This window comes from Hippichthys cyanospilos, chromosome 12, assembly GCF_059441005.1.
Source record: "Hippichthys cyanospilos isolate Australia breed blue-spotted pipefish chromosome 12, RoL_Hcya_1.0, whole genome shotgun sequence".
NCBI lineage: Eukaryota > Metazoa > Chordata > Actinopteri > Syngnathiformes > Syngnathidae > Hippichthys > Hippichthys cyanospilos.
Genome location: NC_142380.1, coordinates 4,917,765 through 4,944,902, shown reverse-complemented (window position 1 = coordinate 4,944,902; position 27,138 = coordinate 4,917,765). Strand labels below are relative to the sequence as shown.

Sequence of the window (27,138 nt, the reverse complement as noted above, 5' to 3'; positions counted from 1 at the left end):
TTTACTTTATTGTGAAGGGCACAGAAGGAAGTGTTTTAGCCTACTACGGTGAAATGACACCTCAGCGATCTTGCGTGCTGAAGACGTGCATCTTTCTTGTCCCTCTGGACCGTGGCGGACATATTTCAAACAGGACAACTAATATTGATAACGGAGAAGTTTAATGATGGACCCCTTTGTTTGTTGCGATTGAAAAGAAAATATGAAAAGTTGTATTTTCTTCTTGGCGTTTTTCTCCACGTCTGTATTGGTGAGATAATTCCTTATTGGATGTTTTTTTTTTCTACTGTCTTTGTCCAGATTGATTGAATGAGTGTAGTTTTACTATATATATATATATATATATATATATATATATATATATATATATATATATATATATATATATATATATATATATATATATATATATATATATATATATACACACACACACACAAAGAAATAAAAGCTGTATTCATAAAGTTATGGTCACTTTCTAGATATTGACATTTTCAGAACATGTTTATTTACTGTAAGTAGACTTTTGCAACTACGATTTTTCTATGCTGTGCACAGCAGGTGACTGGACGCCACCCCACTTGCAGCTTCTTGCTGGAGGTGGAGAAAGATCACGCAGAGTGTGTAAAGCGATTGGACGACCAAGAGAGACAAGCACCGCAAAAAGGTACCAAGGACAAACAAAGCACACAAAATTTAAATCCTTAACTCAGCCAGTAATCCCTCATTTGACATCCTAACATCAGTTTGAAAACCGAGCCCTAATTTGAAAACCTAACCCGGGTTTGAATCCCTAGCTCAGGATCAATTTGAAATCTTAACCTGACTGGAACCTAATTTGAAGCCTCGCCACTTATTTGAAACCGTAATTTGAAATCCATGGCCCGAATTAAAACCAATGCTTTGGCTTAACAGTCTAATTTGAAACCCTATTCCAGGCTTAAATCCTTGATTTGAAAACCTTACCTTGGTTTGAAACCCCAAAGTTTGTTTATAACCCAGGTTTGAAACCCTAATTTGAAACTTCATCTCTGGTTTGAATCCTTAATTCCAAATCCTAACCCTGATTTGAAACCCCAATTGTAACTCAGTCTAACACATTTGTTTTCGAATGTCATCAAAATACCAAGTAAGAATGTTCAACACCAGACCGATTCAAGTACTTTTTAAGCACCATTGTCACCGATACTCAGTACAGATTTAGTACTTTTGATACACAAAAACATCTGACAGATAACTTTATAAACAGACCTATTGCAAATACACCAATATAGCAATTTTCCTTTAAAACTGCAAGAATTGTCAACTATTTATTCCTCTAATTCCTAGTTCCAATACTGCCATTGAGAGAACCGATACCTTGAAATACGGCTGGTATCGGCACCGATATAACCTTGTATTGGAACTCGGCCATCCCTACTAAATAATCATGAAAGTTGCAGATTCCTAAAATTTCCAGGAAGCAAGTGTTCGTTTACTTTCACTTTCGGACTTGAAAAAAAACAAAAACATAGTTTTTCTTCTTCCCAAGTTACAAAGGAAAAAAAATGGCGTGCTCAGCATTTTTCTCGCTCTCATCATTAGTTTTTGTGAAGCAATTAATGAAGAAGACACCCACTCGCATTCTCACACGCATGCGCGTGTCCTATATGATAATGAGGATATGTCGAGACGTTGAAACACGATGCTGGCAAAGCACTCAAGAGATGAACAACCTTCAATCCGCTCCAAACAAAATCCCGCGCGCGCCGCTGATTATTCGCCCCCCAGTTTATTTTGTCGAGATCATCTGGGCAGCGTTCGGCGTGGAATGTTATCTGTTCCTAATCATCTCTGCGCATATTCCACCCCAGACGCAAAATCGGCTTCTGCAAACCAAAGCCACTTTTAATTTATTTATTTCTTTGTATTTAGTCTGATTGGTTCATGTGGGATGATAAACACGACTCTGTTGGCCTTGGTTTCAAGATAAAATAAAACTGGAGCTGCGATTAGCGATGCGCGGGCTTTTGTACCCCTGGGCATGGTAGGGTACTGGAATGTTTGCTTAATTAGTATGAGGTGCTACTAAGGCATTTTTGAGGCATCTCTAAAAATAGTTTGTTTATTCCCAGGCTTGATATGTGAATAAAGTTTTCATGCATGTTAAAGAGCTCATATGAGATTTTAAACTTTCCACATATGCGTATGAAAATCGAAAATCTTATCTTTATAAATGAGGTTTTGTTTTTGTGGGTGGATTTCTAAACAGGAAGTGAAAGGGTTCGTTCACCTAAACTCCGCCTTTCACCGTGTGGCTGCCGCGCCTGCTTCGTGTCATCGTTCTTAAGCAGACCGCTATAAAAAAAAACAACAAAAAAGCTAACGGAGCGATCAGTAATAGCGAATGAAGGAGCTAAAAACAGGCATTTTACTGACATTGAGGTGAACTGGAGTGCCAACGGAGCAAAAGACCTGTCAAGAGAGAACACACAGCAACACTTGTTCTTCCTATCAAATCTGTCCTCCTTGGAAGCCACGACTCATAAAAAAAGTTCTGGGTCAGTTATATACTACAATGTAGATCATCTGGTCATGTGTTCCCAAACACACATTTTCTGACAAGTTCTGACTGCTTTTGTTGTCATTACCTACACTATTATTATTATTGTTATTTTCAATTAATAGCTGTTACTGCATGTAAACTCTCTCTTTTTCACGTTTGTACAATTCAGAGGCGGGCTGCAAAGGAGCTTGGGACAACATAACATGTTGGGAACGCACCGGGATTGGCCAGACCGCCACCATACCATGTCCTCGCTTTCTCAGAACCGTCTTTGGCACCAACGGTAAAGTCCAGCCACGACTAGGTTTGGAATACGTTTGCATTTACAATTATTGTTTTTTATCATTTATTTATTTCAATCATAATGACCTCCTGCAGGGAACATCAGCAGGAGGTGCACGGCGTCCGGATGGTCCGAGGTGTTCCCCAATATAACCAGCGCATGTGGCTCGGACACCAGCCAGGACAAGGTGCAGTTGTCCTCACGATCCACTTTACTTGATGTTCCAAAATAAACAACCTATTTTAGAGTGTAGACATGTGCATTAATTGGACTATAAATAAATAAATTGGAACCTTGAGGCTATGTTTTGGGATTAGGGGGTAGCCTATTCTGTGGGTAGAGTTATTTTCGTTGATAATAATCATAATTATAATGCATTCACAAACATTTGCTGAAACAAAAATGGGTTGTTATCATGTTGTTGTTGTTTTGGCAGAACTGCTCTGCTAATTGTGGCTCCCCAGCTTAGTATTAGGTTCATTTGAGTTGAGTTCATTTGGGATTGCCAATGTCTGGTTGTCAATTCCTCCTTGTGTTTGCTCACTTAACTGGATAAAGTTCCGCATTGTGTTACTCAGACACAAGAGAGACGCACAAGTCTACCAAAACATCCCAGGATGCTAAGCTAACGTAGCATATACTTGGCAAAGCAACGCATAACCTGAAAAGCTTTTATAGCTTTAGTTAGCTTAGCAAATGTATTAGCATGAATGTTATCGTCATCATTTTCAGCAATTTTGTTGACACGTATGTTTGTGTATGTGTGTGTTAAGCTGGTGTTTTACGTGCTAGTGCAGACGTTGTACACGTTGGGCCACAGCCTGTCACTCATCTTCCTCACCACTGGGAGCGCTGTCCTCTGCTTCTTCAGGTGAGATGGAAGTCTCTTATTGGCCTCCTTCACAGTAGGGGGCGCATATGAGCTTTGTAAGCATTTACCAAAAAAAAAAAAATATTCGGACTTATACAGGATGTCAAAATGGCTAAAGTATTGAGACACTTCCAGGAAGTTGATATAAGACGTGAACAAAAGTGTTGGGACATGTACAAGTATTGAAAAGAGTGACAAATAATGACAAAAGTTTTGGGACTACTTGGGGAAGTGAAAAAAAGTGTGGCGACGCAAACAGGAAGTAGAGTAGAAGAATAAATGTGGACAAATGTCTTAGGAAACTATGCAAATCAAAATAAATTGGAGACAAAAGTATCGGAACAACAACGGGAAGTAGAAACAGTGAAAGGTGGAACGTTGGTCAAAAGTATTGGGACAGCCAGAAGAGAACATTCAGTTAAGAGAATGATTTTTGAGATACAGAAAGAAATGGAAATGAGGATTTTAGCGAAATTTAGCTTTGTCTCCCTCTTGATATAATGAACAATTTGAATGGAGGGATAACTCCTGATGATCCATTTCCATATTTTATGCACATGTATCGTATGTCTGGAACCGAGTCAAATCCTTTTACCGGCATGTCGAAAGGCATCACGGCAGCGATCTGAACGTGTGACAGCATCCGCTCATTATTGTCGCGTGGGATTAGGGAAAACGAGGAAAAAACACTTGATTGTGTAGGAAGGGCTAAAAAGCGGCTGGCGTTTGTCGGAATTCTCAAAGTTGTTTCAAAGCTGGACGCCTGGAGGACAACTTGCCTCGTGTATGAGAGATTAACTGAGATGCTATTATGATCCTGTCACATCCTGTGCGTGGGTTTGTGTGTTTGAAATGTGTGGGTGTGTGTCGCTGCAGGTGTATAGCAGACGGGCCAGATTAGAGGATAACAAGCTGTCGAAGGGGAATTATTATGGAAAAATTGACTGTGTCGATATAAGAGTGACCTAAATTCTTTACATTCCGTTTATTACACTGTTTGTGTTTATGCTGCACAATCGTATAGTAAGAATTGTTTTATTAAAAACTATAGGTCCTTCCTTGGGCTGATTTTTTTTTTTTTGCTAGAAGTTTAGCGCAATGCTAACAAATGAATGCAAAAATTGACAGGCTAACAAATAGCATCAGTTTTCTGGTGCTCTTACTCTTGAAGCCTTGACGATTTAAACACAGCAATACATGTAGACAGTATAGCATATTATTCATACTCACGGCATATATTCTTTATCCTCTGCAAGGAGTGATTAATATTACCTTGGCTTATTGAGAAGCCGTGACCAGCTCCATGTATCTGTATTTTTGTGTAATACTGCTCAATTTTTTTGAGAGACATGAGTGGTTCTTCTGTTAGTGTGACTGGTAAAATCCAAAATGTTATCAATATCTGTATGTTATCTTTTTTCTTTTATTGAATAATTTTTGTGATGTTTTGTGAATTTAAGTTGGTTACTACATGAATTAAAATTAAGTTTTGTTACTTTTAAAAAGTTTATTATTACCGATTATTAAAGTAGTGCTAATCAAAGATTAAAGTAATTATTAGAAATTACTGTTCATCACAATTTAAAGAGATAGCCCATTTTATCAATTTTAGCTGTAATAAGTTTTTTTTTATATAAAAAAGTAGTAATAATAATAATATGCATTTTTCATGCCATTCATCATTGCAAGAAGATTTGCAACTCTAGTGTTTTGACTTGCCGTGACAACGATGATTTGTTGCGCAGGAAGCTGCACTGCACCAGGAACTTCATCCACCTGAACCTCTTCCTGTCGTTTATCCTGAGGGCGGTCGCCGTGCTGGTGAAGGACCACTTCCTGTTTGGCCGCGTGGCGCGCTGCTCAGCGCAGCCCTCGCTGGTGAGACACTTCATTAGTTGCACTCGGCCAAGTACGTCTGGTGATGAGCAAGTGACGGTCTGATTAATTGTGGGTGTGCACACCAGGTGGCGTGTCGAGCCAGCCTGGTCTTGTTACAGTACTTCATCATGGCCAACTTCTTCTGGCTACTGGTGGAAGCCTTGTATCTTCATACACTCCTTGTGGCCATGTTCTCTCAGAACACACACTTTGTGGTCTACATGCTCACCGGATGGGGTAAAATGCATCATGGCATTCAAACATGACTTTATTCACTTTGATTTTGTGTATAGTTGATCTATCGTGTCAAATCTACTAACAAAAATTTAACTTAGAGATAAAAATATATAGAAATATCTGGTTGTATTTTTGTAAAACTGTGACCCCCAAAAAAAGACAGGGGGCTAAAGATGGAACCCTGTGGAACACTCATATTGGCTTTTTAAATTGCATTTTATTGGGATGCTTTTATTTTACTAGCAAAACATTCCTATAACTCTACAAAATTGATAATCACACTATGCAGATAAAAGGCATAATGTTGCCTCTCATAACGTCCATGCAGGATGTAATTTGCGGAACCGATCAAGAACGTCATTGATTACTCAGCATTCATTGCAGCCGATCGCCAATTTTGCATCAATCGCCAAATATTGGCCAATCACGATCAAGCCAATCAGATTGAGGTAAAGTCTGCGGACAATATAAAAAACTTTCAATAAGTGATACTGTACTCACCAGAGATGCTAATGCGGATCCTGTCTTATCTTTTAACTAACTGTTCCACTCATACAAATATGTACTATTATGTACTAAGTCCTCAAAAAAAAAAAAGATTTCAGGATTAAAGAAATAATTAGGGGGGAAGTTGAATTGGTATGCGCTCCATATTTGGTGCAGGAATCCCCGCCGTCTTTGTGTTGACGTGGGTGCTAACCAGGATTTATCTGGAGGACACAGGGTGAGTGACAGGCTGCGTGGCCAATCACATGCTTGTGCATCTTTGTGATGAATGCACCTTTTGATTGACAGGTGTTGGGAGAGGAACGACAACCCGATACCCAACTGGGTCATCAATGGACCCATTGGGCTCGTCGTTGTGGTAGGAAGGAATTTGCATTTGCACATTGGTCGCCACTCACTGGCAGGGTACACACAGACAAATGGACTGGTCGCCTTTGAATGACTGGGCATAGACAGAACAGATTTAGACACTATGGACTGGTCACTTTTCAAAGGCCGCACATGCATAGACAAGCTATGGACCGGTCACCACTGTAAAAGCACAGAAATACTATAGACTGGTCACCCACTAATTACAGAACACATATGGACAAATTAAGGACTGGTCACTGCTCAATGGCAAAGCACATGTAGCGAAGCTATGGACTGGTCGCCACCTAATGACAACACACACATGGACAAACAATAGATGGATTGCCAGTCAATGGAAAAACACATATGGACAAGAAATGGACTGGTCACCAGTCAATGGCAGGACCCATGTAAACAAAACTATTGAATGGTCATTATTGTACACTTTGAAAAACAATGGATTGGTCACCTATCAATGTCACACCATATACAGTGTAGACAATCGACTGGTCACCATCTAATGACAGGACACATATGGACACACAATATATAAGTCACCCATCAATGTCAGGACACATATGGACAAATGGTGGACAGGTTGTCAATCCCAATATCATCTATTTTTCCTTCTCAACTGATTGGTATCGCGTTCTTATTTTTTCTGAAATGTGACATTTTTGCTTTGTGAATTTTTCCAGGTCAACTTCCTACTCTTCATTCGCATCGTTCGCATCCTGGTGCAGAAACTGCAGTGTCCTGACGTGAGTTGCGGCGACCACTCTCAGTACGGGTGGGTAGCTAACACGTACATTTTACGGACTTCAACCCATTTGTCATCGCTGGCTTAAAGGGTCTGGACCATTTTGTCTTTCCAACGTCAGCGCAGCTAAACAAATGTGAAGGAATGTTAATCTCGATCAAAATACTTTTGTTGTCATTTTCTGAATTATCAACCTCTTGTGTGAAAAATATACTCAATATTAAAAGAAGGTTGTACTCAATATTTTAAAAAAAAGTTGTTCTTAAATGACATGCTCACAATTTTGGATCAAAAGAAAACGTTAAGTTGTATAAGTTCAGTATTTGGTACTTTTATAAACTGTTGACCTACAAACTAAAGGGGGCTGAGGACGGAACCTTGTGGAACACCCATTTTACTTTTGGGGCATTTTCCACTCTTGATTCTAGTTTTGATTTATCCATCTATCCATTTTCTAGAGCCACTTATCCTCACAAGGGTCACAGGCTTGCTGGTGCCTATCCCAGCTTACTTCGGGCAGTAGGTGGAGGACATTGATTTATAATTGATGACATTTTGATGTATTTCTCTTTTGTTGTTTGGTATTTCAGACGGTTGGCCAAGTCGACTCTTCTGCTCATTCCCTTGTTTGGGATCCACTACGTCGTCTTTGTATCTCTTTCAGAATCCATGGCCGAAGACTACAAGATCTTTTTTGACCTGGCCCTCGGATCCTTCCAGGTGCTTTGAACGTCATATGCTTGTGATGAATAGGATGTAAACGTTACAATGAGGCGCTATCTTGCTGATTTGTTTCATTCATTTGAAATGATTCCATTTGGTGCCTTTCAGGGCTTGGTGGTTGCTATTCTCTACTGTTTCCTCAACAGCGAGGTTTGTAAATCGTAATCCACTTAAACTGTGACTGCAAGTTGGTTTCTACTATTTTCATTGAATTTCAAGGCCCAAAAAACTAGAAAACTCTCCTTGCACTTGTGTCGACCAATCAGCTCCATCCTGTCACTTGAGTCTTGTCCAGGTGTACCTCATTGTCTTATCAGCTGTTATCTATTTAGTTCTCTACTTTCATTAAGTCTTCGTTGGTTCATGTCCAGTCATCTTGCGTCATATCCAGTCAAGTCATGTCCCGTCATATCGTGTCCAGCCATGTCACGTCCAACCATGTCATGTCCAGCCATGCCATGTTGTGTCCTGCCATGTCATCTAATTTTTTCCTGCTGTTTGTTTAACCCTCGCATTTTTTTGGAGAGGGCTTTGTCAATTTAACGTTTTGATAATTCCATGTGCCTTGTTTGTATGTTTGTTTTCTTGAATTCATACATTTTTGGAATATTCCTTCTTTTCTGCATAGTGGTCCCTATTTTACCTCAACACCATTAAATTGTGACAAAAGCAAGCTTTCGATGAAATAAACCTAGAGCAGAAAATCTCAAACTACCCCGGTCTGTTTGTCATTTCAATTATGGAGAAATTTAAATTTAACAGACGTCACCTTTTTCCTCACCTAAAAATGCACTTGATGAAAATATTTCTAATCAACAAGTGAATTAACCCTTAGATTCCAGTTGAAACATTGAAATGTTCATTGCATAAAATGGTTTTAGAGGTAACCTTGAATTTTCTAATCTCCTAACAAAACAAAGTAAGGCTGTTGTGCGTGTGTGCAGGTTCAAACTGAGCTAAAGAGGAAATGGCGGAGCTTGTGCCTGGACTGTGGCCTGAAGCGAGCGCAACGTTTCAGCATGGCGCTGGCCTCCAGGAAAGGATCTGAACATGTGGTCCACTTCCAACGCAACTCCAGAACTCAGTCCATCCTCCAGTCCGAGACCACCGTGCTGTGAACCGAGACTCGCTCGCTCAGCAGTTTTACTTGCATCGACTTGAAGGACTTCAGAAATGGATTGTAAATTTTCAAGGGAGTATCTTGGGCTGACTCGCCGTAAATACTTGCGAACGGTCGTAAAATGCACTCAATATTTTAAACAGGTAGTTTGGACGGATGGCGAAGCCTCTTTTACCATGGGGGATACTTTCCGACCCCAACCACAATGACAATTCACAACAACATAAAAATTAATACTGTAGTTTTAGCGCTTTAACCCTTGTGAATTTTGACAATTTTCTGGTCATTTTCTTCCATATCATTCTTGCACTATTTTAGGTTAAACTCAATTAAACCTAAAGCACACTCAGACATTTGAAAAGACACATTTGAAACTATTCCTTACCTGTTCCTTGCATGGTGATTTCAACAAGATGTGTTACGCATGCTTGCTTCAAAATGACTGTCACTCTGGGTCAAAGTTTACTGTAAAACTGACACATAAAAAAGAAAATAAAACATTGGATATTTAAACACCAAAAATGTTACACCAGGCCATATATTTCCGTTCAACAAAAGCCTGCTAGCATAAGACTAGTATACCTATACAATGCAAAACATTAAAGACGGGCTGACCAAAAAAAAAAATGCATCAGCACAGTTGACCCAAGCAATTTTACAGTTCACTTTTTTCATGGTCTATCACGATTTTTTTAAAGGATCTCTGATATTCAGTTGTGTAATTTTTGCTTAATGGCTGGTTTCTTTAGATTTTTTTTCCCACATGCTGACTGAAGACCAATACGTGAAAGCCAGAAGGAGCGACTGAGGAAACGTCAGAAAGTGCAAACTTTGAGATCATTTTACACTTAGAAAGAAAACAACTTGGCATTTGTCATCTGCAAAGCAAAACTGCCTTGCATGGCATGATTTTCCACCAAAATATTGTAGTACTACACTAAAGACAATCATGTAATGTATTGTTAAACTTTATTCAATCAGGCGCTTGTGTATGAGATCCCATTGTGCCTTAAAGAAAGACATTTTACTAATTCAAAACAGTACATTTGAAATGTCTGTCACATTATTGTAATAAAATCAAACATTACAATTATATAAATACTTGCTCCATTTGTAAAGTGTTGAAAAAAAAAGTACACAGGGCTGGAGATAGAACCTTGTGTAACGCCCACATTTACTTTTACATTGCATAGCCCTTTGTTTTTAGTACACACATTTACAATTAAGTATAAACAAGTGCAAACTTGTATTTCAAATGTGTTCCAAAATGTGTTTTGTCCAATGGGAAATGTAACTAAGTGTTGAATAAATGCAGGTCATATGATATGATGAAAGTTGTGATGGTCCTTTTGCGTTTGTGTCTAACTGTCGCTCAATAATTTCTTAAAACGCTCAAAATTATGATGACACTTTTCCAATTATTCCTTTGCCAGTTTGCCAAGAAATGCTAATGTCTAATATTAAATACCATAGGTGTGCTCCTGGAAAGTATGATTATGATATTTTTTAACAAGAAGACAAAGCAAAAAGCGAAACAACGAAATGCCCCACTAATCCATACCATCTCCTAATGTATAATGCAAAATGCCATAGAAGGGCTAACAGAAAATAGCGTAGATGCTAAGTCATTATAAACCGTTCCAAAAAACATATATTTTATCAAACTAGCACATAAAACAGTACAACCAAGCACCAAAATGTTCCACCAATTGTTCCAACAATTTCCAGAACGCACGTCCTGTGAAAAATGGGTGCTCGAACTCAGTGTAGAGTACACGTTCCCTTCATCGTTGGCAATGGACAGCGGGCTACAATCGCGTCTCCATGTTGGTGCACACAGTGACCGGCTTGTGCGTGCTTGTGGCGGATTTCATGGGTCAGCGATGTCCGGTGGGAATGCACGACCCTTCATTGTCTTCTGATGGATTCCACGGCCAGGCCGAGAAAAAATGAGTGCTACGTTCACGTAAGTTCACAAAGACGATTTGTGTCCGACAAGTGACAGAAGCCCCGATGCAGCCTCGCCAATTATTACCGCATAAAAGGAGGTCAGCTGATGATTAGGGCAAGCTGGCATATGATCGCTTCTATTTTTGTTCACAAAAGCCATCACAAACCAGAAAAAAACTTCAGTATCCCGTTTTAACTTGATACGTTTTATGGTATAATTTTCGAATTTGAACATGATAAATTGTCATTCTTGATAAATGTAATGTTTTTCATGTTAAATTTCATGAATTTCTGGTAACATACTGTGTCATGGTATAACGTGATGTTGTCCCGATGTGACATGAAACTATCACTTTATGTGCTAAAATCTGCCATCATAATGTGATAATGTGTCACATTTAAACGTTATAAGCATCCAATTTTTAAACAAAAAAATGGTTTGTTTTCCCGTTCAATGACAAGTGCAACACGGCTCCTAAGCAGATGGAGGAGGTAGTATTTATCACAAATAGTACTGTACAGCAGTGGTCCCCAATCACCGGTTCGCGGCCCGGCACCGGTCCATGGATCAACTGGTCCCGAGCCGCGTGGGCTGCACCGGAAATAATGTTTTGGAAATGATTTAATTTAACAGTTCATACGTTTGTGCTTGATCTTTGTTTTTTTTTGGGGCGCCACTTCTGGCCGCTGTTGATATTACATTCATAGTGAGAAGGATAATGTGGTTTTTAGAAGCCAGCAGCAGCTAAAATTAGATATTTCACATATTTAAAAAAAAAAAAAACCTACATTTCTATACATGTAATGAAACATTTTAATTTGACATCCTCTCACACACACAGTCGAAATGATTATTTTTCATAAATTAATATTTTTCATAAAATCTGCGGTGTAATGTAGTGAAGCCGTGAAACTTGAACCGCGAGATAGCGAGTCATTACTGTACAGCTTACCCGAGTATCGATCTTCTTATGATACTGCCTTGATATCGACACTGTCAATATTTGTCTCGATCCGCCCACTACTCGTCTGCAGACAGTCGCCTCTCCTCTGTTTACCTCCCAGCCGCGCGCTGCTCCACAGTGGCCGGCTGGACACGCAGCGTCGCCCCGTAGCCTCGCCTCGCTTCGCTCGCTACGGGTGTGAAAACTTCTTCCGCGTGGATCCTCGTCGTCGCCCCTGCGCTGGCGACGCCGCGCCCGGAGGTGAGTGACGTTAACGTCGGACCTTGTTGACAGACAGGTAGACGGCGGCGGCTCGGTTCGACACGACTGTCCGGCGGACGTGAGCTGCTAGGCGGCTAACTTGGGAGCTCCCTCCGTCAACATGGCGCCCTCCAAAACAAACCACGACCTGCCTGTCTCGAGTCGATTCTAAGAATGCTTTGTCTCGCCTGGCTGAATATTTCCAAACCAACAAATTATAAAAACCCTTTAAAACGAGGAGGGATGCTGTTTTTTTTTTAATCTCTTTTCAAGCTGCCTAGCTAAACGTAGCAACGTCACAACATTTTAGCATAGCAAACTAAACCAACTTGTCGTCGTGTTCTTTTAGCGGCCAGTCTCATTTTGAACGTAATTATAATATCGGGCTATAAAAATGACAATTTACATAATTTAAGGCCCTAATTTGCATTTTAAACGCAGTTTGTCTCGCACGTTAGCCAGGTAGCGTGCTAGCTGCTAGCCAGCCGCAGTCCGTCTCTGTGGTGTGTTGCAATGCTCGTGGCCTGCCTGCCACGAATGTTTTTTCGTGGACAAAAACAACTTTTGCTATTATTCAACATTTACGTATTTTGTCCTTCCTTAAACGCTTCGTTATATTTCCTGAGGTTCAACTGGTGGCTAGCGATGAGCGTGAGCATCAGCGAGTGACTGACACCTCGACATGCTGTCGCCCATTCTCGGACGCTCTGCGTTTCATATGTCCAACAATAATTTATTTGCACCACATTTATTAGACATGTTTTTTTTTTCAAGATTTTCCCAGTGATATATTAGTATCACTTCCTAGTGGCAGTTGTAAATCTTTGCAGCCGAAGAGGTCGAAATTGAACTCATTGGTAACAAAACATATTAATTATAATCACGATAAAATAATAATACAAAGGCAAAGGTCCAGGTTATAAAAAATGACAGTATTATTGATGGTGATGTGCTGTTGATGTTGTTTAATTGAACACTCAAACATGTAGAGCCCCCCCTCCCAAAAAAAGAAGTTCGGAATGATTTCCATAACTTGTTCAGATTTTTAAAAATGTGATTGGTTTATTAATATTTGTAACTAATTGATCTAATTAATTTCTTTTGAATCTCATGTGAAATTTCTGAGAAAACCCCTCAAGAGTTTTTCCCATTTAATGTGTTATTGTGGCAGATCAAAAGATTGATACACAGCAAAAAAAAAAAAAAAACATGGCTTTAAAAACTGTATTTTCCCTCTTTATTTGAGACAAGCTCCAAGGCTTGCTGGCTGCATCCGTAAGTTTCAACCTTCAAGCTGAATGTTTCATTTTGTCATTTGCATTTATTTGTAAGTAACATTAAAATACAACATTGTCCCAGACTTGCTCAAACGCAGTGAAACGTTTCAAATGGTCTTTGTCAGTTTTTTCTACTGCCATTTACTCTGTCAACAAGCATTGCCATCACTATAAATTAAGGATGTTCAACATCACTTTTTTTTAACCGATATCCATACAGTATCGTCAACAACACACATGCCAAGTATTGATACCATTTGTTCTTAAAAAACTGACAAATAAATACCAGTACAAATCCTCTTCTATTAAGTAGTTAGTCAAATACTATTCAACTACTTTTTATTTAGCATGTATCTATTAATTGAACTTGTTGTTGGCATTTTTGATAGCCTTTTTTTTATGGTAGCCTCTTTCTACACAATGAGGCACTCACCACTGCCACTGCTCATTTTTGCTAAATGTGGCATGAACAACCTCTTTCAGAGTCTTTCCTGCCCTTGGCCGGTTCATTTCAGGATCAGTTTTGGATCAGAGCATCTTGTCCCCCTTGTGTAAAAATGCCAGCTCCCAGCCCCATTCGATTGCTTCGCTTTTACAAAAGCAACGCACTCGCTCTCGCTCTGGGGGAGGACCTCATGAAATGAATTTTCGGAGGGCAGGTCAGGCTTGTGCGGCCGAGTATGAACACCAATAAATTGTTTGGAAGAAATATCCTCCAAGGTGGAGCAGAGTCTTTCGCAGGAAGCAGCACAGCCTCCATTTTGCTGTGTTTTCAGTGTTTCCTAATCGGTTTCAGTCCATATTTTGTCATTTCACAAAAACGGTGAGATCATAATGTACCAGGTGAAAAATTCAAGGCTCTTTTAATCAATGAACGGTCTACCAATGTATTACCAAATCAATCAACTATTTTGGTTAATTATTGTTTAGTGACATTTTTAATATAATACTAAGCAAAGCCTTGAAATTAGAAGTGCTTCACAGTAAGCATTTTCCATTTTCTGGAGCCAATTATCTTTCTGTTGTATCAGAATAGAATTGCAAGCATCTGGTTTCATTGTGGAAGACAATAATAAACTTTTTTTTTTGTCAGATTTTCAAACAGATGTTACAGAACAAAATGGTAACAGATTCAGGAGAGCTGCTAGGGATATCTTTTTTTTTTTTTACACGTTTCCGCTTCATTGGCCAACTGTTTCGGATTCATCGCTGCCTTTCAGTGTACTGTGATTGCCGTTAAAAATGACATCCAACTAATCAGACAATGATAAAATTTTAAATAAAATGTTACATGAATGAAGACGCCGAAGTATAGGAATTCTGAATTCATGGACTTTTTGCTAACATGTTCATTCCATGTGGAGCTGCAATTGTTTATATGAACAGTCAATGGATTTGTTGAATATTTTGTCAAATCAGTGGATCCTGTTTTTAACATTTTCCATTTTCATCCTTTCATGGATGCTTTCCACGGCAAAACAGCTGATATGTTTAACTAAGCCGACTTTGAGTTTGACAGAACTTGGTGTTCCTGTTGATAGCGATTGTGCAACGCTAAATTAAAATGGCGGTTTTGAAGCTACGACTCACAGACTTTTGATATTTTTTAACCTTTTTATCTGACCTACTACTAGTTCAATCTTCACAAACGAGGCATTGTCGGAAAGAAAATTCAACAAGTATTTCAGATTATCCTCTAATTGCATTTGTATTTGGTCATAGTTGAGATGAACAAGGAAGTGATGTCCCGCGTGGAGAAGAAGAGGTTGGCGGACCCCAAGGTGGTCCAGTATGTATGGGCCGCCATCGAGGTCATTCGCAACCAGAAGCAAATCGCCAACATGGACCGCATCTCTAAGTAAGTTCTGTTTGCACCATGGAATCATGTCGTGCTTCCTTGCGACATTTATGCACTCAGCATTTTATTTTTAAAAAGTATGATTAATAGCCAAGGTAACTCTGCAGTTTCAACATTATCAATGCACATACATGTAAGAGGAAGTACTCAAATTCTCTCGTTAAAATGCAGTAGATCCCATCTAATAATAATCGTCACTGAATCTATTTATAGTTTCGATTTATTCAATCAATTGGATAAAAAGAAAAAATCTCTAAACTTTATTCAAAAGAGGATATTTGCAAGTAAATTGATTAAGCTTCGGCTACTGGTTAGGTCTTGCGACAGCCAACAAAAACAAATTTTACTTCTAAACTCATGGGCGATTGGATTTTAATTCAGGTTCATTTTGTCTGTGTCTGGCCCGAAAGTCCGTCTGCTGGAATGAAGTGAGACGGGGGAGTTGTCGGCGGCGGGAATATCCATGGCGATGTGCCGCTTGCTTGGCGTTGCCGTGACAACAAGAGCCGCGCTCTGCCAGCGTTGGCTTGGCAGGCGGCGAGCGTAGGCCCTTGCCAAGGTGCCGTGTGAAGCGGCCCGGCAAATCGCTTTGGGATTCGGGAAAGGAGATGCGAACCTGACTGCAGCCAGCTCTGATATTTCTCACTTAGCGCTTGTAGCGTTAGTGTTGAACACTCTCGATAGTTTTATTTTGATTTTTCCGAAAACTGTGGTTCTCAACCTTTTTTTTTTATTTTGGCCAAATCAAGCCCTAACCTGCCGTTCGTTCGATTCCCCAGTTAAACTTTTTAAAAGCGTCAAATGGTTTTATTTTTATAACCTATCCTCTTATCAAAGGAAGTAGTGACAGGGTTGGTGAATGTTCCGTTTTTTGCCCCCCTGCCAGGTACCTTACTCGCGTTTTCGGCATGCACCCGAAGGAGACGGCCCGTCAACTGAGCCTGGCGGTGAAGGACGGCCTGGTGGTGGAGACGCTGACGGTGGGCTGTAAAGGCTCCAAGGCGGGCATCGAGCAGGAGGGCTACTGGCTGCCTGGAGACGAGATGGTGAGTCCGCAAACTTGACTCCAAGAATCTCGGGGGGGGAAAAAGTCAACATCCTGTTATTCAAGAGTTTTATTGTCATATGTATAATATTATATTTAATGCGGAATTAAAACAAGGGCTAGGCTGTTTTTTTCCTATGCATGATAGATTTACGAGTCAGGAATTTGTCAATGACCAGTTTTTGCTAGGGATGGGAAACTACCAATACCGGGCACTGGTTAAGAAACCATTCTCATTTTAAATTATCGGAACTCGCGATAGCAGACGATACCAGTATCCACCGCCCGCTTCTGGATGTTTTCCAGTCACGAATTAGAAATAAGAAGAATACAAAATGTACATGAATTCCTTATAGTTTTAGGAAATGAATGTTATATGGTTCACTGCCACTGACGGCCATAGACGTCTATATCCATTAATGGCAGCGAATAAGCTAATAATAATAATAAACATAAGCGGAGTGTAATATTGATAGAGAGATGAAGCGGCGTTCACTATAGTGCATTTTAATTTGATAGAAATTTTCTCAGTATTGTATTTTGATTATTCTTATGTGTGTATGCGTAAGCGCCGCGCCGCGCCCCGCCTCGCCACATTACTGCACGGGTGTCACTTTTGAACTATGTGAATCGTTGTCATCACAGGAGCCTCAAGCTGAGGGAAGCAAGGTACGTGTTGCATTTTTACTTAAACAATTCTCTCTTTCTGTCAATCTCTACTAACATTAAAGCACGATGGTCAAGGGGTGCAGTCACAGATTTTTTTTTTTTTTTTTTCCCTGAGATTTGTTCTTATGTCAATTTGGTTAAATAATACATAAAATAACAATATATAAATGGGATCCGTTTTTGTAAAAATATTAAATTGGTTGGATTTATATTATGAAGTAATTGGTTAAGTTATTGTTTTATGTATTCATTTTATTTTTCAAATTATATACATGATACATTAGAGCTCTGCTGTGTATGCAGTTGATGCCCATTCAGTTGCATTGGGAAATTTTATTTTCCCTTCATCCCCCAAAAAAATCAGTAAGCAAGAATGATTTTTAAATATTAAACTAACCACCGAATAAAATGGTGCATTATTATTTTATCCTTTTTTTTAAATCCAAGAACTGTAAGTAGAAAGCGTTCACTGTTCCTCATATCTATCATATTATTTATGAGAACATGGAACTAGATCACGAGTAGCACAATAATGAGTATGAATTAGTATAACTACACTTTTATGGGGTATCTCCATTGGTTGCCAAAGACAATCACAGAAGAATCTAAAAGTTCTTTAATGTCTGTGACTGCACTACGTTTCTGGCGGACGTGAGCGGAAGATCCTTGAAAAACTCACTCGCTACTCACGCACAGACATGTCTCGCAGCATATGATGAGGAACACATGAATTATGATCCGTTTACAGCTTAGGGCAATATCGTGTCAGAAAACCGTCCAAAAATGTTGATTATTGTTTTCCGAAGTAAAGTTCATGTTTTGATTCAGCACGCTCCAGAAATCGGAGAATTTTTACCGCTAAGAACTTTGAATTAAAGCTATGTGAATGAATCACTAATCATAATGATTTGATAATCAATTCATTGTTGATTAATCATTGCACTTGTGTTATTTTTTTAAATCTGATTCATAAAAAAAGAAAAAAAAAGAAACGATGAATCACTTGTGTCTTTGTTATCTTCACTTCTGTTTTGTGGACAAAAGACGGCAAAGCCACGTCTGTGCCTCGGTAGCCTCAGGAGTTCTTCATGTTTTTCACTTGTGTCTAGCATGCTTCTTTCTCTGTCCTCTCCTCTTCCTTGTGTTTGCTTGTTCAAAACTGGGACCTACTAGTGTGCAGAAATGTCATACAGTGGTGAAACCAAACATGACGAGTATGACGGCTGCTCTGCTGGTGTGCCCTTGTTGGTTTACAAGCGTGCGGAAACATTACAAAGTAGTGGAAGCGACGTCACTTGTTAGACAGGCTTCTGTTAGCATAAACTCGTAAAATGAACTTTGACTAGAGCATTCTGGTCAGTCTACTAGTGCGCCAGATGTTAACAGGTTTTTGTCATTATCAGCACATCCATTTGAATGCTTTTTAAGGTGCGATGAACAGGTTTTTTTTCAAATTAAGAGCACATTAATTGGAACATCTCGCATATTGTGAAATGGTTTTAAAAGTGGTTTCTTTGCAAAAAAAAAATTGCATTAAATAAAAAAGATCTTGTTACATCACATCTTTTGAGGAGTTGTTGAATATATTATGACGGTAATATCACGGCAGTTATAATTGTTGACAAATCTTTGTTTTGAAATGATCTTTCATACTCAACACACATACTGTATTATTACAAATATTAAAAAAGAAAAGAAAAAACGGGTGTGACAACACACACCAAAAACCACGCAAGATTTCTGTACAATGGAATAATCAACAATGCGCGATCCGTCTACTGTAACTGAATTTTATTACTTTGATCATTGCGAATATATAGAGCGCAACATAAACATTTTAGCTCAGCAATTCAGCACCAAGAACGGCAGAAGCACGCACACCTAGCATGACGTCACCACGCAAAACATCCACTGCGGCGCACTCGCTCTCACTTCATGAAAATATATTCTTAGATGTTTCCATTTGCAGTTAGTTTTTTCCACATTGCGCAATGTGATGCAGTTGGAACGCATTCTACTTTTACAAAACTTCGATAATAGCGTTTTCCGCAGTTTATATAATGCAAAATATTTTAGTTGTTTTGAAAGGCTTTAATCGGAAGAAGGATCTTTGCACAGTCCACTGGGAGTTGTAGTTCTGTTTGTGTGTCGCACAGAAGCAAACATTAACAATTAATGAAGAAGACGTGGATATAACGTAAACTAAGAGTGAGCATTGAGCGACTAAAAACTAACAACACAAATTTCCAAAACACACTAGAAAGTAACCTTTGTGAAAATCGCCAAGGTCAAATATAACTTGTGAAGCTTGAATGACGACTAAGGTTTTGTGGCTGTGTGCGGCGGCGGCCAGGAGGGGGAGCAGGGCGCGGCCAACGTGCGCTCTCCGGCGTGTCCCCCTCAGGAGTGGGAGGCCGAAAGCCACGACTGGTACTGCTTCCAGTGCCACCTGCCGGGCGACGTCTTACCCTGCGACGACTGCTTCCGCGTCTTCCACCTCAAGTGTCTGGCGGAGGACGGGTGGCCCCGCGACGCCGCTTCCGGCCCCCACTGGCAGTGCGTTTTCTGCAGGGTGGGTTCCCGACCGCCCGCCGGCGCCGCCCCTTTGCGTAGCTCATAAGCATTGCTGTACATCCTGCAGGGGAGCAAAAAGAAGAACCTGAGCAAACAGGAGATGTGCAAATATCTGTCCTTCATCGTCCAGCGCATGAAAGAGAGGGTGAGGGACAGCCGTCTCTCTCGCTCGTTTCTCCTCCCATCTTCTTTCAAAATCTCATTCCATCTTTCTTACCCCATGCCTGTACCGTAGATACGATTTATTAAATGTATTGCTGCCCCCTTCTGGCAGGCGGTGGATCTGAACAAGAAAAGCAAAGACACCAAGCATCCCATGTACAGACGGCTCATCCACACAGCGCTGGACGTCTCCAACATCCAGGAGGTCAAACACACACTCGCAAATATGACAAGGGCCCAATTTGAAAATAAATAAACAAATGAATTAATACGTCAATAAAAAATCGCCAAAAAAACTTCCCCTTTATTACAAGGCTTTGGGAGACTTTTTCAAAACAGCTACAAATGGCCACTGCTTTGCTGAATTGAACTTTGACAGATTTGAAATGCAACTCTTATAGTGTTTGGACGCCTGAGAAAATGTTGTTTTTTTATTTCAAAGTTATCTAATGGCAAAGAAAAAAATTGGGCATTGTGTTTTTGTCAGTAAACTGTACTCATGAAGTTGTCATTATGTCGATCATGAAAAAACTGTACAAAACAAAGCAAAAAATCCAAACTTTTTACCATTAGTTAGATTTTATTGTGTTTTTATGTGTTGAAAGCAATTCAATATATATTATTTTATTATTTATTTCAACACTTTAATACCAGGGACCATTTAGGTTCCCTAGAGGTTATAATTGGTGTTTTTTTTTTTTTTTAAACACTGTCATTGCATCAAAAATAAAAGTTAAAATTAATTATGCTCTAATTTAACCATCTTCATTATTCAACTGTACTTGGAAATTCTTTGGGGGAAAATAGTAGATATTTTGTGTTTATACTTTGACAATCAGTCAGGCTCTAGTTTTAAGCCATACAATGTTATGTTATTGATTATTTATCTTTTAACCCTTTACTGGGCACCGCGGGCGGTTTCAGCCAATAGTCTAAACAGGCAAAATGGCCGAAAGCGTCCGTAAAAGACATTGTTTAAATTGTAACATACCCCTAAATATTTCAGAAAACCTGAAAGTTCTTGCGATTTCTTGAAAGTTTCGGACTCAAAAATAGAAAAAGGTCTGCCTAATAAAGTCCATTTTTGCACTTCAAGCCATATGGGGTCAACGTTCCTCTTTTGGTCCGCAGAATCTGACGGCGGGCAAGTACAAGAACTTTGAGGAGTTCAAAGCCGATGCCCAGCTGATTGTTCACAACACGGCCATCTTGTACGGAGGTGGGTCTCTTTATTTACGCCGAAATACTTCTCGGCCGTGCGTTTTAGGATTGCCGGAGAAGCTTCGTTTCAGGGTCAGTCATTATTTTTTGTGTTTGTAGTGCACAGCGACCAGGCGGAGATGGCCCGTCTTCTCTACAGCGACACCTGTCACGAGGTACGCGTCCATTTAGTCGACCTGAGGCCGTCCCCTCGTTGAGCGTCTTTTTCTTTTCCAGCTCAACGAGCTGTTGCTGTGTAAGAACTGTTTCTACCTGTCCAACGCCCGCCCCAACAACTGGTTCTGTTACCCCTGTGTAAGTATGATCCCATCCACCTACATTGAGCTCTTTTGAGTTGCAAGCCGTGGTTGAGTTGTTGGTTTTGTTTTTTTAGGCAGGTGGCAGTAATTATGGCCACTTGTATGAATCCAGTGTCCGTTTTGTTTCCAGACTCCGAGTCACGACCTAGTGTGGGCCAAGATGAAAGGTTTTGGCTACTGGCCGGCCAAAGTGCTTCAGAGAGAAGATAACCAGGTGGACGTGCGCTTCTTCGGCCACCAGCACCAAAGGTTCGCCGGAACGTCTCGGCAACACTTGTCTGATGTTTCTGTCGCGGACCCTGTAGATTAGGGCTGGGCAAGCTATTCTTGACCCAACCAAAACAACCCAAATTGCCCCTGAAAGTGGCCTGTTTTGTACATATCATAATTAGGTTATTGATTCAACTGAATTTCTTGGATGAAGGTAAATGAATCATTAAAAAAGTTGGGTTAAAAAAACAACCTGAAAAATTGGGTCAGCCCCTTTTTTTGGACCCTATTTAGTTTAATTTTGATCCCACTGTTTTTAGAGTACCGTATTTTCCGCACTATAAGGCAGACCTAAAAGCCTTAATTTTTTTAAAAAGCTGATGGCGAGCCTTAAAATCAGGTGCGCCTTATGTGGATCAATATTGAGATTGTAGCTGGGCAATGAAGTGATAAAGTAAGCTTTACCTGTTTCTTTTGCGTGTTTACAGTTGAACAAGGTTGCTCAGATTGACTGAGTTATTATGCTATTGAGAGTTTAGAGTTATTATTTGAGTTATTATTACTTTGAGTATTACTATATTGTGATTGAAAAAGTTTTTAAATATGTCATTAATTGAGGGTGCGCCTTATAATCCAGTGCGCCTTATAGTGCAGAAAATATGGTATCTGGCAGAAAGGTTACCATATTTTCCGCGCTATAAGGCGCACCCAAAAGTCTTAATGTTTTAAAAAAGCTGATGGTGCGCCTTATAATCAGGTGCGCCTTATATATGGCTCAATATTGAGATTGGGATTCGTAGATGGGGAATGAAGTGATAAAGTAAGCTTTACCTGTTTCTTTTGTGTGTTCACAGTTGCACAAGGTTGCTCATATTGCGTTTAGAGTTATTATTTGAGTTATTATTGTTACTACTTTGAGTATTACTATATTGTGATTGAAAAAGTTTTAAAATATGTCAATTGCGGGTGCGCCTTATAATCCGGTGCGCCTTATATATGGAAAAAGTTTGAAAATGTGTCATTAATCGAGGGTGCGCCTTATAATCCGGTGCGCCTTATAGTGCGGAAAATACGGTACTTGGTCCTGTTTCCAAAGCTTCAGCGACTTGTTGTGGTGTTTAGGGCGTGGATTCCCTCGGATAACATCCAGGACATCAAGGTGAGCGTTCAGCAGCTGCAGGTGAAGCGCAGCAGCGGTTGGAAGAAAGCCTGCGACGAGCTGGAGGTCTACCAGCGCTTCCTCAAGGAGGGACGATTTTGGAAAATCAAGCTGGAGGAAGGCAGCGAGGGCGACGACGGCGAGGACGCCGCCGGCGGACAGAGTCCCGGCCACAGGAAGTCGCAGAAAGAAGGCAACCAGCGGACGGACAGGACTGCCAGGGTGAAGTTAGAAAAAGGGCAGATTTCCGACATGTTGGAGAGGACGCACGGCTCCAAGAGGACGGAGAGGAGCGAAGAAGCCGAGTCTAGCATCTCGTCAACCAGCAACGAGGTGGGTTTGCGTCTCAAACGTTCTGCTTTTAAGTTGGCCATACCTTAGAATTGAGAAAAATCTGCCTTTTTTTTTTTTTATTTCTTTCATTTTTAACTCATTCACCACCATTAAGGCTGATACATGAAATTCCCGCCTAAAAACCAATGACATAATTTCAATGCACCAATATGTTCCAAAATAGCATTTTTTTCTTCATGAAACAGAAATGTTCTATTCTTCTAATTTGTGATTTCAACTGCGGTCAGACAAAGGATGAAGACAACTTACCCGACTTGGTCGACTTTTTTCCTTCCAGTTTTGTCCGTCTGCCCCATTTTCTGAGTAGTTCTGTTCTCCTCTTTGCAAATCAATTTTCGTTTTGTCTTTTCTTCGATGACAAGATGGGACGTCGTCTGAAGGGAAACAGAAAACAAAAAACAACGGCGATGCAATAACCAAAACGTTTTGTTGGAACATACGCTGGTACGTTAACAGCACGGCTGGTGTTCTCTTGTCTGCAGATGAAAGGCAGCCAGCAGCCCAAAGCCAAGAAAAGTCGGCGGACGCCACAAGTGGAGCCCAAAGAAGAAGCCAGCGTAAGTTTCCCCCGCCGTCTCCCCGTGGGGAAGGCGAGAGGCGAAAACCCGACGGGAATCTCGCGCCGGCAGGACCCCGAGCCCGAAATGGAGGCGGTGAGCTCCAGCCAGGAGGTGACGGTGTCCTGCGCGCCGCCGCCGCCCGAGAAGCAGTCGGTGTCCACGCAGACCAAGAAGGCCGGCGGCGGGTCGCCGCGCATGCTCCACCGCGGCACGCAGACCAGCTCGGACGCCGCCGCCTGTCACAACATGTGTCACGAAAAGTACACCAAGGTCTTCAACGACGTCAAGGAGCGCATGAAGGCCGACAACAAACGCGAGACCGAGCGACTGGTCCGGGAAGCTCTGGAGAAGGTCGGGCCGCTGCCTCGTTCCTCCGGGTTGCAAACCTTCCACGGACGTTAAAAAAAAAAAAAAAAAAAATTCTCCGACTTGACGCTCGGGTTTTGTCTTTTTGCGCCAGCTGCGCGGCGAGATGGAGGAGGAGAAGCAGGAGGCGGTGAGCAAGGCGCTGGGCGGCGCCCAGGCCGAGCTGGAGCGCAAGTGCAAGCAGGTGAAGGACAAGTGCAAAGAGGAGCTGCTGGACGAGGTCAAGAAGCTGGTCCAGCAGCACAAGCAGCTGGTCTCGCAGACCAAGAAGAAGCAGTGGGTGAGCAACAGCGCCCCCCTCCGTTTCCCACGCGAAAATGCAACCGTGGAAAAGTCACCATGGAGTAAATTCACTCACGCATAAGTAAACTTCAGTCTGAAAAAGTTTTCCGTGGAAAAGCTTTTGGAAAATTTTGCACAGCCAAGGAAAAAGTGGAAAATATGACCCCCCCCCCCCAAAAAAAAAAAAAAAAAGTAAATAACTTCCCTTATCTCACCTCACGTAAAGCAGCATCAACTTTGTACTTTACTGTGGTGTATTTTTTTAAATCTTTTTTTCCCGTGAAAACGTTTTGAAAAGAAATTTTGCAAAAACAAATCATAGAAAATGTGAGGAAAAAATAAACCTATGAAAAACGTCCCCCCCAAAAAGTCAAAAAGGGTAATGTTTTCATTTTTGGTGCATTTTTCAAATTTTTTTTCACAATGAGAAAAATTTGACTGAAAATTTTGCATTAAATAAATTGTGGAAAATGTGATGGGGAAAAAAAGATTAAATAATGAAAAACATTGGAATAAAAGTCCCCCCCCCCCCAAAAAAAAAATCTGATTTACTGCATTCTTTTTTTCCTAATCTTTTTTTTGTACTTGTTTTGTTGCTTTTTTTCCACTGACAAAAGTTTGAAGGCATGTTTTGCACCCAAAAAATTACCCATATTCAATTTCCTGACCATTTTTGGATCGTTTTCTTCCACATCCTCGCAGTAGCTGGGTGAAATTTCAGCTTCCTTTCAATGCTTTCCCTTTGATTAAAAGATAAAAAAAAATGCCCAAAATCCAGCACAAGGGTTAAAACAATGAAAAAACACGGTGAATAAAAATTGACGGTATCGGCCCCTGCGTCGGAATCGATACTGGTATCGGTTTTACGAATAGCAAATCGTAATTCAGAAGAATTTAGAACTTTCTTCTTCTTCTTCAGTGTTATAACTGCGAGGAGGAGGCCATGTACCACTGCTGCTGGAACACGTCGTACTGCTCCATCAAGTGTCAGCAGGAGCACTGGCACGCCGACCACAAGCGCACCTGCCGCAGGAAGAGATGAAAAGCCTCTGGACCCGCCCACTCACTTCCTCCTCGCACGCCATTGGCTCCCCATCTTCCCTCCTCCTCTTGTCAGTCAGTCAACGCATACACACACACACACACACGTCTTGCCTTCCTTCCCTCCTAGCTCCTTTTTTTTTTTTTTTTAAACTTTTTACCCCCGTTTTTATATTATTTAACTTTTTATTTAGCAACGATTGTGTCACGGAATGTTATTTAAGCGCGTGCAGCATTTCACTTTTTTTTTTCGTTAATTTTTTTTGAGAGGTGCTGGAAAAATGTGAAAGACAGACGCAGGCAGGTTTTTTTTTTGTTTGTTTTTTTAAACGAAAGGTAAAACGTTTTCGAATCAAAGTTGCGGTGACTTGTTATTGGGGACAGGGTCGCAGCGTCCACGCTGACTAAACAAATTTGGGTTGGAAATTCTAGCGCACCTTCGTATGCTTGCCGACACTAAATTGAGCTGTGAAGTCTATTTTGTTGAATTTGTACAAAGTTGACGCAAAATCACGCCGTTTTCAAATCCAATAAAGCCATAGGCGGATATGGAATTTATGCAAATGAGATGGCGCCACTGAACTATTTTTGTCATTTTTATTGTATTCCCGCAATACCTGGATCCTCCAACCCGACTGATATCATGTCCGTAATTATCTGATAACAGATTAACTCATTCACCGCCAAAATGGATCTTTGACGTTCATATCCGTCAATGGCAGTGAATGAGTTAATTGGCCTAAAATTTCAATCATAAGAACGCTAAGGCTTACAACAGTAAATAAATGAATGAAGTTTTAAGATTAATTGTTTGACTTTGCAACTGAGAAATCGGTAAAAAATGACTGATTATGATGAACTGTCAATTTTTTCATGTCTAATGTTTCAAAACAAAATCAAATTTTTTTGTTTTGCCGATTTAAAAAAAAAAAAAAAACGATTAATCGGTCAGCCGCAGTAAACGATACACCCTAAACTTTTGATTACGCGTTTTAAAGAAAAATACCAAAAAAAAGATTTTTTTCCGATCTTGATCGAAAAAAGCGGCTGAAAAAAAATTGCAGATGTTGGTCTGATTTGAGGAAATTAAAAAAAAAAAGTCCAACTATTCGAAGGTTTTGCACAATTTCCCGATTCTTTTGCTTATCAATTAGTACTCAATTAATTGTTGTGCCCCTATGAAATTCATTTGAGAGTCGCAATTGCAAATCTAATTTTTACCAGTTGGCTCATAAAAGGGGGTGTGTCCAAGATTTGATAAGTCCCGCCCCAATTTCATCTTTGTGTCATTCCAGGATGTATTTGCATGACTTTTTTTTTTTTTTTTTTTTGGTTTATCTGAAGATGACACAAACATTTGCGTACTCCTGTTGGATGCCATTTTTCTTTTTCAAAAAAACATTTGAATTTTTTAAAAAAAATTCCACAACTTTGTCTCTGCGAGAAGAAAAAGGTTGCAAGTCGCGTTGTCACTTCCTGTACGCCCGCGTCGTCATGCTCCAAAAATCGTTTTTGGATTTTTAATGCTCTAGCTAGCAATACTGTATTGTATATAAATCTGTTCTGTGTGCTAACATGGAGGAAATAAATGTATCAACAAATGTTGTCTGTTGATGTTTTGTTTTGTGCAA

At 40.3% G+C, this 27,138-nt stretch overlaps 2 protein-coding genes and 1 long non-coding RNA gene across 9 annotated transcripts; 2 read left to right on the top strand and 1 right to left on the bottom strand.

Moving 5' to 3' along the window:
- Positions 1–75: 75 nt before the first annotated feature.
- vipr2 (vasoactive intestinal peptide receptor 2) lies at positions 76–10,599 on the top strand. Of its 5 annotated transcripts, none has more exons than XM_088428774.1 (13): positions 76–250; positions 562–667; positions 2,715–2,849; positions 2,924–3,015; positions 3,602–3,699; positions 5,445–5,577; positions 5,664–5,814; positions 6,478–6,538; positions 6,610–6,679; positions 7,371–7,462; positions 8,023–8,152; positions 8,264–8,305; positions 9,100–10,599. In XM_088428774.1, exons 1-13 carry the CDS (start codon positions 203–205, stop codon positions 9,271–9,273), a joined length of 1,332 nt encoding a protein of 443 aa, XP_088284900.1. In that variant the 5' UTR covers positions 76–202; the 3' UTR covers positions 9,274–10,599. The 5 variants fall into 5 exon arrangements, with proteins under 5 accessions (XP_088284900.1, XP_088284903.1, XP_088284901.1 ...); XM_088428777.1 differs by having other exon boundaries at positions 559–667; positions 2,715–2,828; positions 3,626–3,699; XM_088428775.1 differs by having other exon boundaries at positions 559–667; positions 2,715–2,828.
- On the bottom strand, positions 5,473–12,725 carry LOC148414489 (uncharacterized). 2 transcript variants are annotated; one of them, XR_015867378.1, is made up of 3 exons: positions 12,179–12,725; positions 9,661–9,748; positions 5,473–5,574 (listed from the first exon to the last, which is right to left on the bottom strand). It is a non-coding gene; the product is annotated as an uncharacterized LOC148414489 (long non-coding RNA). The 2 variants fall into 2 exon arrangements; XR_015867377.1 differs by having other exon boundaries at positions 5,481–5,614.
- zmynd11 (zinc finger, MYND-type containing 11) lies at positions 12,270–27,108 on the top strand. Of its 2 annotated transcripts, none has more exons than XM_088428770.1 (16): positions 12,270–12,430; positions 15,430–15,565; positions 16,452–16,611; positions 17,256–17,279; positions 19,633–19,851; positions 19,921–19,998; positions 20,128–20,220; positions 21,147–21,234; positions 21,336–21,391; positions 21,453–21,530; positions 21,666–21,784; positions 22,868–23,237; positions 23,741–23,815; positions 23,888–24,169; positions 24,279–24,464; positions 25,386–27,108. In XM_088428770.1, the coding sequence occupies exons 2-16, from the start codon at positions 15,435–15,437 to the stop codon at positions 25,506–25,508; spliced, it is 2,082 nt and encodes a 693-aa protein (XP_088284896.1). In that variant the 5' UTR covers positions 12,270–12,430; positions 15,430–15,434; the 3' UTR covers positions 25,509–27,108. The 2 variants fall into 2 exon arrangements, with proteins under 2 accessions (XP_088284896.1, XP_088284894.1); XM_088428768.1 differs by having other exon boundaries at positions 12,291–12,430; positions 19,684–19,851.
- Positions 27,109–27,138: the final 30 nt, after the last annotated feature.